Consider the following 17926-nt stretch of genomic DNA (forward strand, 5'->3'; position numbering starts at 1 on the left):
TTTTTTTTTGTTTGTTTAATTATCCATCTTGCTAGAACTAGAGTAGCTACCCGACAGTCAAACATCCAACCTAAATGCTCTTTGGAGAAACGAAGACCATTAGGTGTTGTCCGAGCCGCCTTTTCTACAAAAACACATGTCTAATTACAGACGCGGCGCTCTCTGCAAAACAAGTCTGGACGAAACCTGTTTGTTTCGCCAGCCTGACAACTGCTCCCATCTTCTTGACCAATGAGAAGCATGACTTGAAGCTGGACAGAGAATTTGGCAGCTAGTAGCACCTGCGTTGGACAGATAGCTTGTAGCTTGGCTTGAGGCAGAAGGACAAGCAGAAGGAAGGGGGCTGGCAGCTAACTTTGGAGAGGGAAACCATGAAACGGATCGCACACAGATGTAAAATGTACAACATGCAACGATACAGGCACCAAGAGCCAGTCTGTTAGCAAAGTTTGACGCTCGTACCATATTTGTCATTAGAGGGGGATTCTTCTAATCAGACAAACAAACACTCCAAATAATTGTGTCCTTGGCGGCGGGACTATAGCGGGCTTCCCAAAGAGAAAGAAAAAAAAAAAAAAACCCACTGAAACAAATGACTTTCAGAAAACAAACTGATCCATTTCTGGGATATGATTATCCCAACAGGACATTCGCTGGGCACTTCCATTTTTCTCTCCAACAGCAGATAAATAATTACCCCTCATGGGGGCGGGGGAAATGGATGGAGGATTTGGTAACACATGGGCTAGAAGGTGAGTCTGTGATTTCAGAGAAGGGAAAAGGGAAACATAATTGAAGAGCAGAGGCACCGCTTACATGTGGCGAGTCTGGAAAGCGAAAAAAAAAAAAAGACGGGGGGAGTTAGAGCAGTTATAGATGAAAGGTGTGGGAAAAAAAAAGGAGAGAGGTCTCATTTCACCCTGTCTGCAGGAAGCCTCCTCCTACAGATGAATGGGAGGAGGAGGAATTGGTTTGATAAAGCGACCCCCTTACAGACTGAAGAAAATGACAGCACCTTGTCAGTTTGATACATCCATAATGTTAGTCCTGCGAGGCTTTAACGCATTTTTATCTGGGACGCCACGTTTGAGCTATTTACACAGCTTACCTAAAGACGGTTTAAATATGCGTCTGCCACACAGATGGTGAGAATCAGATATTTATATTTATGATGTAGTAAGAAATCTTTTTTTTTCTTACCATACAATATCAACTCACGCTATATTTTATGATTTCAGCTCAGCATAAAAGAGCACTTTTTTTTCTCTATTTGTTAAATGCCAGAAATATAAGAGATATGTATTTTTTTACTTTACATATTCCTTAGCAGAGATAGTAGAATTGGTTTGAAAAATATGACCTGGTTCAAGCATTTTTTCACTAGTCTTGATTACTTTCCCCCCGAAAGAACTCAGAAATCCAATCTTTTTCCAGTCCGTCAACGCACCATGTCTGTAATTCCCACAAAATGGTACCATTCTTCAGTGTGGAAGAGCTTACTGAGTGAATAATAATAAAGATGTTAGCTATTCTTAAGGCACAGGCTGTAAGGAAGAAAGTAGTTATTTAAAATGTATACTTTACTTATTTATTTATCTACAGAGTTAGGCTGGCTGTCCTTTTTAGCTTTACCCAATAGGCCAAAACTTCATTGGATAACAGAAAAAGTTCAGTTTTTTAGCATTTGCTCTTCTAAACTCTTCTCTCTTCTCAAAATCATCAGCTTTACAGAAATCTACAGGTAAGATACACACAGAGACTTCTGTCTGCAAATCTGATGCTATCTGACCAGTGGGCGCCACATGTAGCAGGCTCCAAACAACAGCAGCGAATAAGAGTCGCAACGGTGAAAAAATAAATGAATCCAAGAGAATGGAGCAGAAGAATAACAAGACTGTGTGTGTGTGTGTGTGGGAGGGTCGCTATATTATATTTAATGATCAATTTAGTTTGATCATGAGCTTCTTGATCCAAATGGAATCAAATCTTGAAATGCCTAAAGATGAAGTCACGCACAGTGTGGGAGGCAGGCGCTGATCTCGATGGGAAAATAAATAAATAAAAGTAAATAATGAGTTTGCTTCCAAAAGCAGACAGAGAGCTAAGGAGAAACATATTTTACCTTGTTAGAGTTATTTTAACAACAGATGGTTGCGCAGCAGCCTTACTGAGTAAATCTGTTTTATGTGAAAATCAATCTTTAGCAGATTACTGAGACAAAGTAAGCCTTACAGTAACCTAATTTTATTCTGGGCTGTCAATAACTCACTCATGGAATAACGTATGATAATTGTGTGTGCCGAGTCACACCTCATTAGATCTGCCATTGATGAAGTTTGTCCCTTTAAACAGTGAAAGCCATGAGGAGGAGAAATGAGGGCTCACTTCTGGCTAATTTTATGAAGTGACTTTCACTCATGTGAAGGAGAGGAAAAACACGCCATCTTTAATATTAAAACCAAGTCCGTCCAGCGAGTCCAAAGAAACTCATAATCAGGCTCCAAACTTTATATCCAATCAAATCACCGAAGATTTGGTATGAGAAACGAATCAGCTTTTACAATATTAAGCTTTAAATCCACCCAGCGTTCCTGGCATACACTTTATATCAGATTCCCTGGCTGGTTAGCCAATGTCCTCCTCTTCAGTATTTCACTTTTATCCACTTCACTTCTCCCGAGTGTGAAATCCAATTGTAAAAACCCAAAGGTGTGAGCAGCTGCCATTAAACACATGAAAACATAAAGCCCATGGCAGGACATGAAATGATGACAAGACAAATGTCCGCAACACTTCTAAAAGAAAGGAGGAGGAAAAAACATGAATGCTGGACCAGTTGAGGCTAAAGACATCCGACTGAGCTGACAGGAGCGATATGGATAAACGGAAAACTTAAGCTACCCAGATTCACTTAAGAAGCTGGATGTCTTGGAACAAATTTCTGGCTTTTTATTATTATTATTATTATTATTATTATTTTAAATCCCATTTGCAATTGATTTAAGTTCACATTTTTATTGCAGCTACAAAAAAAAAAAAAACCCACAGAAACCAGATTGTTTTTATTTACTGCATGTCTCCTCAGAGGTAGTGGGGACATTAAATGACTACCTTCCACAGCTTCATTCATGCCAACATCCTTAGTAATCTCTCTGTTCCAGGATGCAGCTTCTTTGAAATGCTTCGTCACCGATGCTGCAACAAAAAGACGCGGAGCACGTATTTTATTAGCATGCTCCTCGTGCACCTCTGTTGCTCAAAATGCCTCGGGAGTCACCAGCTGGAGCTGCACACTTCTCCCTCTCCGTACGTTTAGTCGATGATACAGGGAAGGGGTGGGCAAGGGCACGACAGATAGGACGACTGGTGTCCGAGCCAAGGTTCTTTATTATTCTTTTTTTCCCCTCATTGTTTTCTTTCATCCCAGGCTCATTCTGCTGCGTGCGCGCGATTACTAGTTCTCCTTCTAGCTGTTCGCTCATTTTGGTCACACTTGCTGCCGCCGGCTGCCCCGTGAGCGCAGCTCCACACTGGCACCTGTTGATGAGTCGGCGGCATAGCACATGCACACACACACACACAGATGCACACGGAAACGAGCCTGCTTGCAAACACGGAAAATGATCAATTAAAAATAAGTAAATAAAAATAAAAAGTCGTCAGTCGTAAATCCAAACCATTGTTCCTTTTGGAGACACGTAGCAGGAGCGATGGTGAGTTAGAGTGAGATGATTCAGATCCACGCACGCCCGCCCGCACGCACGCACGCACGCACACTCTGATCCCAGCAGAGAGACAAGCGGACCTCGGAGGCAAACGGTATCCAGGGAACATGATGCCGCCAGCTAGGAGAGTGTCAGCTGCTCAGCCGAGACTTTCTGCGTCCAGAGGTTAATGATTAACTCGCTAGGCATCAGAGTTGATACAAACGGCGCTGCAGCACTAGAAAGATATCATTCATCTCCTGCGATTCCAGTGGGAGGCTCGCAATGCAGCAGTTTAAAAGCTTCCCCTAGAAAAACCCAGGCTGGCAGAGGAAGGTTAGGATGATGAACCGTAAGGAGGCTCCGCTTGATAAACTTCACACGACCAGCAGAGAGGACCTGCAGCGGATCACTGATGTTTCCCTCGGGACGGCTTAGAAGATCTTCTATCAGAGCAGATATCTTACACATCAGATCCGTCCTTCCAATGTCTCAGATACTACAAGAGAGGCCAAAAGCTTTCCAAGAAACGCATCACAAAACACTTTTTCGCTGTAACAGGACCCCAAAGTGTGGTGGCGCACAGCCAACTAAAAATATAGAGGTTTAATTAAGTTTTGAAACTGTTTGCAACATTTCACAACTTAATGCTTTTTTTTCTGTTTCCATCCGCTTAATGCATGTTCCTAGTGCGATCGTTCGCCTGTGGTCGGCTCTGACCCTCTAGACAGGAACATGTTTTTAATTCAACACAATATGAAGAGCAAAAATCATGTCACTACACTGGGTTCCTTTAAATCAAGGCTAGTTACTGTATGATGTTTCTTATGGTGTAAAGCACTTTGAACCGTCTTGTTGCTTAAATGTGCTATACTAATAAACTAGACTTGACTAGAATCCAACGGGATGAAGTGAAATAGGGCTCCACAACATTAGGAAAAAACACAACCAAATATCACATCCAAGCAGACCTACCAGTTGCCACAATGCAGTTGCTAATATTGCTGTAACAACTGTAATTCAACACATTGTTCAGCTTGAAAGTGAACATTTGAAATGCATTTCTTAATGTTTTTCTTTTTGAAAATGTTAACTAAATCTGCACAGAAACTGCACAATACTTCCATTAGCTGCATTCAGCTCCAGCTCAAACTGTACACCTGCATCGCCGGGTCCAATAATTCACACATCATGTTCACAGACTGTACGACCCGACTGCTCGCACTGTACGCGATACGTCGACCTCTTGAATCTGAAACGGCAATGGAGAAGGAAAACAGAAGTGCGGAGACACTCGCCAGAGAATCCCGCACAGAAACAAACATGCTTCCATGGCGATTTCTGCCATTCTGTGTGGCAAAAACTTTGAAAATGTTTCCTTTTCTCTTCCGTTTCAGCAGAGTGAGAGGTTCGGGTAAATTTGGCTCGGGCGCTTCTTTGACAGCAACACGCCGGTCCCTCATCTCGCATTGAGGAATGATGAGCCACAGAGGCAATGTGTCAACAAAAGGCCAAAACATTTAGACCTTTTGCTAAGCCAGTTAACCCAGTATCTGTGGGTTTGATGCAACGAGGCAGCCAAAACCAATATAGTGGATTTATTGCAGCACATGTATCCAAATCCACTCTGGCAACAGTGATTTTGTCGTCAAAGTATCAGCATTATGATCCAAAATGCTTAAAATTAAGGGTTGAAAGATATCAGGAACACATGTAATCAATTATGAAAAAAAAAAATGCAATTGCTGAATACTGCAATATTGATTGCATCAGGAAACCAAATTTTCCTGATGCTTTTGTTTCCTTTGCATCGTTACAGATCTCCTTCTTTGGAGACATTTCAGTGCAGGAAAGAAGAAAATATGAGTCTGATGTTTGCAGAGTAGCTTAAGCAAACATTAAGAGCAGCAGAAGTGGTTTGAGGCCGTTACAGTAGCTGTAACTGAGGAAACAACTCCACGGCTCTACGGAGGAACAAGATGGAGCTTTGGGAGAAATCGGGAAGGAAAACTGGAAGACCTTTAACCTACAATGGGGCAAAATGGATTTGGACATTTCGGAAGCTTGTTTTATAGAACCTGACAAAAGGTATTTATAGTAAGTTTAGAATCAACAGAGATGGATCCCTGCTATTGCTAACAATGCTAACGGTTATAATCACTAATAAACATTAAGAACAATTTTAACGACTGCCAGCAATATATATTGGCTCTGCTTTGCTAAAGTAGTAGATGTTACTTGTGATTTCAGAATCACCTCCTCTCATAAATATTTAATGACTGGAAGCAGAACTGCTAGGTGGGCGTTTGTTGTTAAAATGCTACAATATTTTACCAACAATGGAATCCAATAAAGCTAAAGTGTTGACAACAACAGTTTCGTTTTTTTAAATCCTGTCATGTTCTAAATTCAAGCTTGGGACTGGAATAATTGGTCCCAAACTCTGAGAATCAGCCTTCACTGTTCTGAAGTCTCTGTTGGTGTGATTTTATTTCCCCCCCCAATTCATTTACAAAACCAGGGAAAAAACAAAAGAACAGGAAATTTCAGCAAATCTTTAAATCCAAATAACCTGACTGAGAGCAGATATCATTGTTATTCATTTATTTATGAAGCCATCAGTGACTGACTACCAACAGCACACCAGTTTTGTGAATCTTTTTGCAGCATAATGTACTAAGATGCTTCAGTTTGCAAAACAACTTTGGTTTAGCGAAGTGATCATGAACAACTCTTAGCAAACAAAAACTGAGCAAACACATCTAAACGAGTCGGCTTATTGGAAGGTTGAAAAGCAGATTCCAAAATCGACTTACGAAGGCCAAATACTTAATACAAGGAAAATATCTGTAGACTCAAATATTACTGAACATTATAAACATTTTAGAGAACGATCGATATAACCTGATTGTTAACTCAGCTCTTGTTTTAGAAAATCATCCATTTTTTTTGTCAGTAATGTTATTTAACGCCAATTTCGGCCTGGAGCGCAACACTTCAGCTCCGGCTTGTGCTGCAGGTGTGCAGAGGTTTCGAGGCGCCCCACTCCAACGGCAGCGCAGATGAAACGCCAACAATTAGCCGCTGCAGAACACGCGGCGCAGGCAGCCGACTGGCCCAGCTGGTCAGCTGTTTGCGTGGGCAGATAATTCAGACTGAAGTACAGGAACAAAATGACCTTATGTACAGACATAAAATCAATTCACTGCGATGCGGCTGATGAACCGTTTTTACTTCTGTCACCGTCTCTGGCTTTGATTTAGAATCCCGGCATCACAGAGTGGAGAGAAATCGTCTTCTTGAGGACAGGGAACCTGCAGTTCCTGGCGTGATCTAATATCCGACGGCATGCTCTCAGTTAGGAGAGCGAAAGTTGGCAGGGACTAGAGAAACGTTGTGAATTTGGTGCCGCGCCGTCAGATCACCTGGAGCCTGTCACCTTTTGCAGATGGATCTGGATCCCTGTTGGGAGGAATTCTGTCCAGGCTCTGTGAATCTGCCAGGAGTCGCAGCGAGGCCGTCGTCGATGAAGCCCTCGTTAACTTAAGAGTGGCAGATGGGAAACCCGGCCCTTCAAAAGTCAGCATCCCAACAAGCTTTGGCTCCCAGCGATGCAGAAACACACAGTGGGCCGGCGTTCCTTACACTAATGACCTTTAGCTACCAGCGGTGAGTGTGTATCCTTGCTCGGTTTTTGGCAGCTGCTCATTAGCAACAGAGGCCTGTTAGACTCTCCTCCCTGTCCGCCTTTCCCTGCAGCTGCTCACCTCCCTCCCCTCCCTCAGACCAGCTTGCAGTGGGATGTGTTGGGTCTAACTGGGAGCGGAGAGGAGTAAGGCTCCGGCAGAGGTCAGAGGGCACGGTGGCGGGAGGCTAAGAGGGGTGGAAAAATGGATGTTTGCAGATGGGGAAGAAATGAAAAGGTGTCAAGAGTTGTCCAGAATCAGATCTCAGGGAGTTGAGTAGCGCATGTTTTAGAGGTGAAATCAAGTTGACTTCCCTTCCACTTCACAATTACACACCTGAATACTCTTGCGAGAGAGAATCAAAAAAATATTCCTCACAATGAAATATTTTTACCTCTGCCTCTCATGGTCCGACCCTTAACTAGCTTAGCGCTAAAGAACAGAAGAGCTAATCGTCAGTCGAGCGTCAGTGTGGAGTGAAAACTTCTTTTGAGCAACTCTCGCTCTGCTTTGTGAGCCAACAATGAGATTCAAAGCCGATAAACGATAAAGTCGTTTGACCCGGCTGTCCCTCGCCGTGATCAGATAAAGTAAACTATTCCAAGTCCAAAAATAAAACCATATTTTCCACAGAAACGTCTCAAATTAACGCTCCCGCCGCCATCTGGTACATCAGCTTGAGAACTTCGGAGCTAATTAAAAACCTAATCATCCCAATTTGCGGTTTATAACCGGCGCACGGTGGAATTTAAATGACAAAGCCGCCGTTATCAGTAATGGACGGAACAAGGAAGCGGTGAAATGTTACTGGAGCGTTCAAATACGATGATCTCATAAATTTGTCGTCGACTGTCACCGGCGGATCGCGCGGCCACGGCAGCTCAGCTGAACTGCCCCGCCCGCGGAGCTGGCGCTCGCTTTCAGCCTCTGAGCTCATCACTTTCGGTTACCTTCATCAAAGTCGGCGTCGTCCTCGGTGTGCTGCGGGAACGGGAAGCAGTTAGTGATCTCCAGCCGGTCGTCGACCACCAGGCCCAGCAGGACGCCCTGAACCACCTCGCTGCCCTGGCCCTCTTCCTGATAGTGCTTAATAATCTTCAGCACCACCTGCGAAAGCAGAGGGAAAGAAGAAGAAAAAGAGGCAAACATCACTCAAAGTATTTAACTAGAGCAAGTGGAAATAACTCAAAAAGGAGAGTTATTGAGATCTTTTTTATTCCCTAGCAAGAAATTTCATTTGAATTTCTGACCTGGAGTTTCATTTCCTGCTGTTCCTACTTTATAATCCACGAATTTATGTCACCAGGTTTAAATACGTCTCTGCTTGTTAGGTAGATTTGTCCTGATTAGTGTGATTGAAGAGCATTACCGTCCGTTTTCAGAAGCTAAAACGTTTCCATTTCTTCCTGATCTTCTGCAGAAGAGCTGCAGCACAAACAAATTAAGCCTTTTTAATTATCATAAAAAAGGACAATACAGGCAAGAGCTCTGTGACCTTTGAATATAGTTAGCTGTTCTGTGAAAAGTAGATATTAAACAAATGACCTAATTAAATAATGTATCACTCAGTGAAAGTAATCCATTTTTCATTAAGGATCGTGTTAGGAGTTCCTTAAAACACACACACGCACACACACACACACACACGCACACACACACGCCGCCTTTCTAAAAGGAATATTTTCATCCAGCGCATTGGAAAATTTAAATACTGAAAACACGAAGACTTATGTACCACCACTCCAGTCAGACGACTATAAAATGTTAATAAGCAACGTGGGAATCCTTGTACACAAGCCTTTTAGAACAAAGAAAGCATTTTACTCTGGCTAAATGTGACAAACATGTCGGGAATTTACAGCAAACGCGACATGACGCCGAAAAGGTCCACAAAACGTGGTTTCTCCCTATGGCTTCCCAGATAAACCAACAACCTGATCATGTCCTCCGACGTCGACATTAGAAAGCACTTAACCACATCAGATTAACTACACGACGAAGGTTTTCTCAGCATTTCCATGTTCGTGATGAGTTTCAAAGTTCCAGTTTTGAATCAACATATTTATCTGCCATGTTTAGATTTTTACAGCAAAAGAATTAAAAGTTCAGTATTTATTTTTTTTATTGAAATTTTACATCCTCCTCCCCCAACTTACTTCACCCAGACACTCCTAAATCAGTATCGTTTTGTAGGAACTGTTTTTCTTCTGGAACATCTTTTAGATTAAAAACAAAGAATCCTTTTCTTTCTTTTAAATTACACTTTTTACGTTGATCCATCACTTAAAATTTGTTTGTGGCCACGTCACGTCTTGTTCAAGCCGAAGAACTGAGAGCAATGCAGAAAAGCAACATCTGACCAAAACCTGCGAAAGAACTTCCTGATCTTTGCTGGCCTCCATCTTGAGAGTCCACTTTAACACACCTGATTGAAACGAATGGGTCATTAGCAAGTCTCACTGAACCTGATGACAGAGTGAGGAGGCAAATCAATCATTAGCAGAAGGTGAGCTGGAGCGAAGGAAACGACAGAGACAGAGCAGCCAAAGGAGCAAAGATGGTGAACCCTGAAATACCTGGTCTGCTGTCTGTTATTCAAAACTAAAACACTTCCTATTCTTCTGAGAACCTGAGCCGGAACAAATCCATCAAAACCGTAAGATGCAAAACATATCCAGTTAAAGCAAGACTGTGCAATTTGGGTTTCTGTAGCAATAGATTAGGCCCCATGCATCACCAAAACTACGGCATGTAATCAATCTCGCAAGTTTTTATGCATTTTCTCTGGGCATTGAAGGTAAAAAAAACATATTTTTTAATTTTCTAAAAATATAAGTGTTTTGTTCTTTGGGCTTTGGAAAAGAAGAAAAAAAATCTGCATTTATTTGCAAATAAGAGAATTCATTTGGATTTAGGATCCAATAAAATCACCAAGCAACTACTTAAGACTTAAAATACAAATAAACTCCCTGCACCAAGTAAAACGGAGCAGAGACTGAAAAAGTCAAGAACGGTGCTGTAAGCAGAGTTTATGAAGCTTGAATGTAGAAGAAATGTAAGCAGATTCCAAAATACAACAGATGGCTGAGCTGCTGTGACACCAAAACACAGTCAGCTCCTGCTGCCCCACAGGTCAATTAATACCCTCTCACCCCAAAAAAAGATATCTAGTTTCCGAACTAATATTTCCCACAAGGTTTTCTTGAAAAAAGTTGGGTATACTTTTTCCAAGTTTACCCAGTAAGCATTTCCATCAATTTACGTTCTAAATTACCGGCATGGAGATCAATAGTTTCCATTTAATCATCAAGAATCTACTGACATCTGCTTAGTTTATTGTTAGTTTTTGCTTAATTAATTAACTCATCATTATTAAAAACAATTTTTGCTGCATTAAGCATCAAGTATATAGCAACACTGTGAGCATTAGCAAGTGTGCTCACACTTGCTCACAGTGTTGCTATATATCCACAATCATGCTAACAGAGCTTAGCCTGTTCAGCGGTTTCGCTAACGTTTAAAATGTTCGGCACACTTTGCTTCCCGTAAGGTAAATTTTCCAGGAAAAAACTTCAGTAAACATCTTGTTTTGAAGTTTTGGTTATCGACTGTCAAGATGTTTATATTCGTGCTCTTATTTTGAAGTGGGTAAAGACTGTTTGCTCTCCCCCCATAACTTTAGTTCAAACAAAAGAAAAACACATAAAGGAACAAAATAAAACACAAAAATAAAATATCTAAAGACATTACCTATAATATAAGTTATAATGTCAAAATTAAACCGGTGCTTAAGGGTTATAGTTTTTAGAGCACAGGTATAATTTGAATCGAAGTTAGTGCATTAGCTTTAGCTTCAGCTAAATACTGTGTTGCTGTAATGCTTTAGTGCTAGCAGAACTACTGTTTTGGATTAGGTCTTTAGGGTTAGCACTGCTAAAGTTAAATGTGCCCACCACTTGCAGTATACATATTTTACATATTATATATGCACTGATATTGTAATTGCCACATCTCCAAGTATGAAAAGTCCTCAATAGCTTGCAGAAAACTGTCTAATTCCACCCTTGGTATTTGAAGGGGAGGTTCTGGGACACATTACTCCAGCAATCACAGATGGGTTGGGTGGTGGAGTAGCAAGCACCACCTGCAAACTCCATTCCTGTGCATCCAACATGAACAAGCATAAAAGGCCAGCTGGTATTCAGCACCACTTGAGGAGGAAATGGTCTACATCTACATCTTTAGGAGGGCGGGAGGACATTAAATGTATATTTAGAGCTTTTGAGCATATATTGTGATACCAAAGGCCCTCATACTTTATATATATATATATATATCTATAAAGTTAATTTGTTATTATAAGGAGTTAAGTATTAAAGCTAGACAAAAGTGCTCTCTGTAGGATTTAGAAGGTTTGCTTAGCCTCTAAATCATTGTCACTAATGGCAATAATGCTGTCCTTTTTCTCCATACAAACAAGCCCACAAAAACTACGGCAACCAATTAAAGAACATAGAGGCATCGGAGAAAACAGAAAAAAAGTCATGCAACCCGTCTACATGAACAGAAAATGGTTTGAGGAAAAGCACACTGTAGACAGGCAGAGCATAAATCACACTGATAAGAGTGTGGGCAGGTCACAGCCAGAGGCATTAATAATACACACATACACATCTACACAGGAGCAGGGGTGGCAGTTCTGCACCCATGATCACAACAAAACAACCAACACCACTATGAGGGAGCCCTTCCTGGTCACATCGGCCCCCGTGCCGCTCACACACACACACACACACATATATGCATGATGCGGGCCCGTCCTGGGAGATGATTTATTTTCGCCGAGCGCCGGACTTGTCATGCAACAAGTTAAGAGCTGGGGGCAGTGAGGAAAGCGACGATATGAGGTGGAGCAGGGAGAAAAACAAATCTCATTCCCTGCCAGCCAGGCTGCCCGAACTCGCTTTTTTTTTGTTTTTGAGTGAGAGAGTGAGAGAAAGAGAGAGGAGGAAGATCTGATCAATAGGTTGAAGTGGGGAGAACCAAGAGTGAAAACAAAACGAGGAGGCTGGGAAGGAAGAGGGACGCGGCTCTGCGTCAGACAGGTGTGGCAACAACAACCGAGGAGGCGAGAATCACCTTCTCCCTCACGCACCTGTTCAGGCCTTGGCTCCGTTTTTCCGCCATCTAATAGCTTCTCCAAGCTTTTCATCCCATCAGTGAGAGCAGATATGCTTTCAGCTATCTTAGCTCTTGGCAATCTCTCCATCGCGCACTTAAAAGCCGTCCTTCTGGGAACAGATTGGGAGGGTGGACAATAATCGACTGAAAACATCTGCAATAAGGTCAAACAAAAGGAGCCGCGTTCAAGTTGGGAGAAATTCCTGAGTCCACAGAAACGCTTCAAAAGCCAGTGGGAGGTGTGTGTGTGTGTGTATGTGACTGGAGAGGCATCCGTAGTACAAGGAAGAGGAAGTAAGGAGAGGAGGTGGGGGGAGGGGGTCTTCAGTGGATTCAGCTTCCTGGTGCTGAGTAAATGCCATCAGGTACTGTAAGCTAATCCCTGAAAGCTTTGAGTTTGTGCAAACCTGCATGAACACATACACACACAAAAAAAGAAAAAGAAAAAAAACACAAACTCCCTTCAGTGTCATCTTTTAACGCTACCCTCTCTCTTACAGACACAAATTTATCGATCTAGCTCACCGGCGGCGAACCTGGTGAGCTCACCTCATGTGAGCCTCCCCCTCTAAGTTGATGTGTGGACGGCATATTATAAATCAACAAGCTTAAAATTGAATTGTGCAAAATGAATCGTGATGCAGATCTCCCGTTGGCTACCTTTAATTCTGATCATAAATCTTCTCTGGCTAACACACACACAAAAAAAAAAAATAAAAGAGTGCATATTCCCGACACAACGGGGCACAAATTAGGAGAAAAAGAAACGATCCCTTTGATGAGTTTAGTCATTTTTCTGTGCAACACTCAAGTGTGGTAGATGGACGCAGGGTCCTGGAGTAGATGGAGAGTTCGCTTTAGTGAGGAATGAGTCGTCTGCTGGGTCAACCCGTGGACGACGACGGCCGCAGAATCTTTTCGCCTGCCGATCTTAACACAAACATGTTTGTCCGTGGAGAACGGAGCGTTTTAATTCATGTGGAAGTAGAGTGGTGCACCTGCTCGCTCTGCTGATTGTTCGCCGCTGCTTCGTTTCGATTCAGGCGGGGACTCTTGAAGGAAAATGAGATGACACCTGGTTTGAAGTGGCTCGCAGAGGCACGCAAATCAAATTAGCAATAAGCTTTGTGTTTGTGAAGAATGCAATTCCAAACACGCCGCGCGTCGTTCAGATAAGAGCCGCTTGCTTTCTGCGCTTGGCGCGCAACGCATCTCAATAAGTTTGAATAATCAGGAAAGCTAAGGCGTTTCAATATTCAATTCAATAAGTGAGAAATGGTATCATATCAGTGTATGTTTTGATCTAAACACTTCAGGATTTTTTCCATAGAGTTCAAATATCCATAGAGACAATGAATTTTATTACAGATATGTTGATATGCATAAAAACTGCTGACTTGACAGTCAGTGACATACTCCACGATGGGGGCAGGTCACAAAAGGTAATTTCTAATGAAGCTCTTTGTTCTGAAAAATATTGATGGAAAGTTTACTGGAAGGAAAAATAAAGTGTCCTACACTGTGCTGGATTGGTTACTGAACTCATCTGACCAGAATAACTACAGAAAACCAACAAGTTATAGTTAGGAGCGAGATGGGGCACACCGCAGCACAAGGAAGCTCAGCTGTGCTTGATCACTCCACACCATACTGCATTGAAGTAATAATTCATGTAAAAGGAACTCTGACTGTATATTGAGTTCTAAACCTGACCTGGTTGCAGCAGTTCTGTCAGAAGGAATGGGCCAAAATTTCAACAAACTGTTGTTAGAAGTTTATGGAAGGAAACTTATTAACTTGAAATACTAATCAAATACTAAAGAAATGTATGAAAATGTCTGAATAAAAAAAAAAAAGAAGACAAAAATATCAAAAAGTATCTCACTCCTTAAGGTGGCATTTAGAGATTTAGCAATTCTAAGTGACCTAAAAGAGGAAAGGTTTGGTCTCATTTAAGGTCAGACAATAAGGGGAGAAAGGTTTTTAATACAATCTGTGCAAATATTTCAGATGATTGCAGACTGTGTGATGAATCTGAATGCAAGTTTCATTTTTTGAACTTATCTTTTCTATGACATGGTATTTTACTGCGGTGCATCAATGTTTTTAGTGCTGGTGCACAACAAGAGCTAGATCTCTCCCTTAAGCTTATTTTTAAATAGTTCAGATCAGAACAGATTTTTTTTTCTTTTAAACCAGCCACTAAGTAAGGGGAAGCAGCCACAAATATCGATTCAGGATTTCAGAAGCGTGAGCCGGATTGTGAAAAAATGCTTTTACGACGGGAAGTAAAAGATCTGCTCTCTCCGTGGCATGTGATCTATGTCACATTATTGTGTGACATATTCCTGACAAGACCGGGGCTTATGGGCCTGAGGCATGTGTAAAAGCCTCAGGGGAAGAGTGGAGTTTTCTGCCACTGTGTCTTTTCCATTCTTATAAAGGCTTTGAAACTAAAAGGAAAAAAAAAAAGACTGGCAGAGTCACAAGGAACGATAAGATTAAACTCCTTCTGAGAGAATACCCTACCATCCGCCCTTTTTATTATTACTCCCATGAGCTTTTCACAGTCATGCTGCTAAAAATACACCCCACAGTGTGCCCTGACTTTATTCCTAATTCACGGGACATAATACAGAGAGGCGCCTGACGTACGATGCACGTCAGCATGAATGAAAAGCGGCTCCACTCTAGATTTTCTTTTTTTTTTTCTTTCAAACACAAAACTTGCTTGATCTCCGTGGGTGCTCAATGGAAACCCGTGGTTTTGTTGAGATCCAATTCTGTAGCGACACAGACCGCTGAAACCTCTTCAAAAGCAAAAAGAAAAACAAAAAAAAAACACAAACCGTTTCCTCAACGCAGCGACGGCGGTGCCGTCGTCTACGTGCAAACCCTGCAGCTAATCCTCTGACAGGTTGGTCATGATGCAACGCAGGGGCAACTGCTACATGTCAGTGCTTTCAGGTAAGACGATGCCCAAATGGTTGCCTGAAAAGAAATTAAAAAAAAAAACTCTCTACAACTGTGCAGCCCTGCTTTTAAAAGTGACTTGATTAAAAATAGCTGGCTGACAAGGAGGCAAAAAGAGGAATTGGGGAAATCTAAATCGCTCCAGCATTTTATATTTAACTGAAATATTTAGATGCAAAAGCACAGCCAGTGATATGAGGACAACTTTAAAGAGACAGCCAAACAGAAGGCAGAAAGTGCTGCATACAAGTCATGCTGCTGCATGCATGAGTCCTATAAAGAATAAGCCGCTTAGTGTCCAAATGCAGTTTAGGGTCCAAAATGAGGGAGAATCCAAGTGAATCCTAATGAGACAAGTTTGTCCTCTACTGTTTGCACAGAGGTACTACACAATGTAAAGACGGTTTAGAATTCAGATGATCACTGGGGAGAGATTAAAACGCAAATCGATCGGATATTGGAATATGGGAAACTTTCCCATTCATCAGCAAGTCGGATAAAAAATGTTTAACCTATTCATTACATCAAAACTAAGATTTACCACCACTTTCTTTCAGTCGATAAAAGCACCAACCAAAAGCACATCGTTTGAAACACACCAAGTCAGATGAAAGCTTGGAATATTTGAAGCGATGCAGACATTTTGGGATATTTATGTCATTTTTTATGTTTTGTGTTGGATTCAAATGACTAACTTGATCAAACAACCTGCAGAAGTTGTTTTTTGTAATGGTTCTTTAAAAAAAAAAGAAGTGGCTGCCAGGCCTTAAGGAAAATTAGAAATCGCCATGTGTTGGAAGGATGATTCATGCGTGTAGTTTGAAAATATGTAACAAAACCCAGATGTAAAAAAAAAAGCCATTTACGTTAAAAAATAATAAGCAAGAAATTGTGCCAGATTTTACAGAAAGAGACAACATTAAAAACGCATCGCAACAAATTAAGAAATGGAACTGAAGGGTGTACAAACTTTCCATGAAAAGATACATTTCCATGCTTTTCCTGAATTTGCCTCATTCCATTTTTGAAGTCTACAAACAATAAGATTCCTAGTAATCACCAGATTAAAAAAAACAATAGTGCTCAATTTTTTTTCTCCTTTTTTTTTTTTAAATATAGGCTTCAAACATAATGGAAAACACAAAACAGAAGCAAGGCAGCATGCAGTGACCTAATTTACAATGTTTTGCCTGATTCACCACAAATTCCTGTTTTTTCCCATCTGAGCAACATCCATGTAACAGAACCATAAATTTAAGTTTTTATAAATTAGCTTGTGTGATTTTGTGTGTCCTAAATTAAACAGAAACTGAAAATAATGCAATTCTTGTGCTTTACAGTTGGAGCTCACAACAATGTGGTTGTTGTTTAGTGAGTTTAATCATGTCACCATTCTCTAACAGTTGTTTTTCTTTACTCTGGCCATAAACAACGTATGCACAAAGGTAGCAGCACTTTCGTTTGATTATATGCACGGGGTGCTGTCATTTCTCAAACCATTTTTGAGATTCGAGACAACTCTGATTGTTTAAGCTACTTTTAAGACTGATTTCGTTTTTCTAGTACGTCGGATGTAAATTCTGCAAAGCAACGCATCTCCATATTATGTTTCATTTTGTCCTCGCCTATTAGAGATGCAGTAAATGATGACCCGGATAGGAACCATCACTGCATAGGAACCATGTGAACTGCATTAGAACACAATAACAAAACCAAGATGTTAAGTTAAACCAGTGACACAGACTCACAAGCAACTTTGCTGCCCAAAGCGAAACCTGAGAATAGCTCTCTTCATTATAGTGTGGCGCAATTATAAACAGGGAGGTTCTGGTTTCCAAATTAAACGCCCATGAAAAGTATTGAAGCTAAAAGAAGCTAACGTATTTTTATTATACGTCTATCAGCTCAAACAAGGTGGATATCTTTATGTGATGTGCTAAACTAAAAAAAAATGACAGGTTGTGTTATAGGATAACAGTTGAATAAAATAAGTACAACTAACTGTTCATCGTCTCTCCGCCATGATGATGCTAACACCTTAGCGTCTAGCTAACACCGGTTTGGTTGCTGTACAACACCAACAGTCTGCATAAGGTCCAAATGGAGCAACTCGGGTTCTTACCAGTCCCTCAATTTGGATCTGTTTGACCGGAGAGTCCAGGGTACCGCCTGTAGAAGCCATCGGTGTGCTGGATGCTGAACTGGACTCCTTACGGGAAGCCATTAACCGGGGTCCACGCGAAAGAAAAGGGGGAAGAGATTCAGGCGACGCACGTTTCCCTTCCTCAGTCCGTGTGGAAACAACGAGATAAGTCAATTCCGCTAAAAATAATTGTACTCATTTATTTAAAAATAGAAGTAACAATACTCTTTAAAAATAGA

General features: G+C 41.4%; 1 protein-coding gene across 1 annotated transcript in view; it reads right to left on the reverse strand.

Moving 5' to 3' along the window:
- The window catches only part of LOC106953580 (eukaryotic translation initiation factor 3 subunit H), an 83645-nt gene extending 65819 nt beyond the window's left edge, over nt 1-17826 (reverse strand). The window contains exons 1-2 of the mRNA XM_015042456.1: nt 17667-17826; nt 8341-8497 (exon numbers count right to left, since the gene is read on the reverse strand). Of these exons, the coding sequence (XP_014897942.1) occupies nt 8341-8497; nt 17667-17768 (259 nt within the window). The 5' untranslated portion in view covers nt 17769-17826. The remainder of the gene's footprint in view (nt 1-8340; nt 8498-17666) is intronic.
- Between the last annotated feature and the right edge of the window lie 100 nt (nt 17827-17926).

Source organism: Poecilia latipinna, unplaced genomic scaffold, assembly GCF_001443285.1.
Source record: "Poecilia latipinna isolate Pla-1442-1.1 unplaced genomic scaffold, P_latipinna-1.0 Scaffold590, whole genome shotgun sequence".
Lineage (NCBI taxonomy): Eukaryota > Metazoa > Chordata > Actinopteri > Cyprinodontiformes > Poeciliidae > Poecilia > Poecilia latipinna.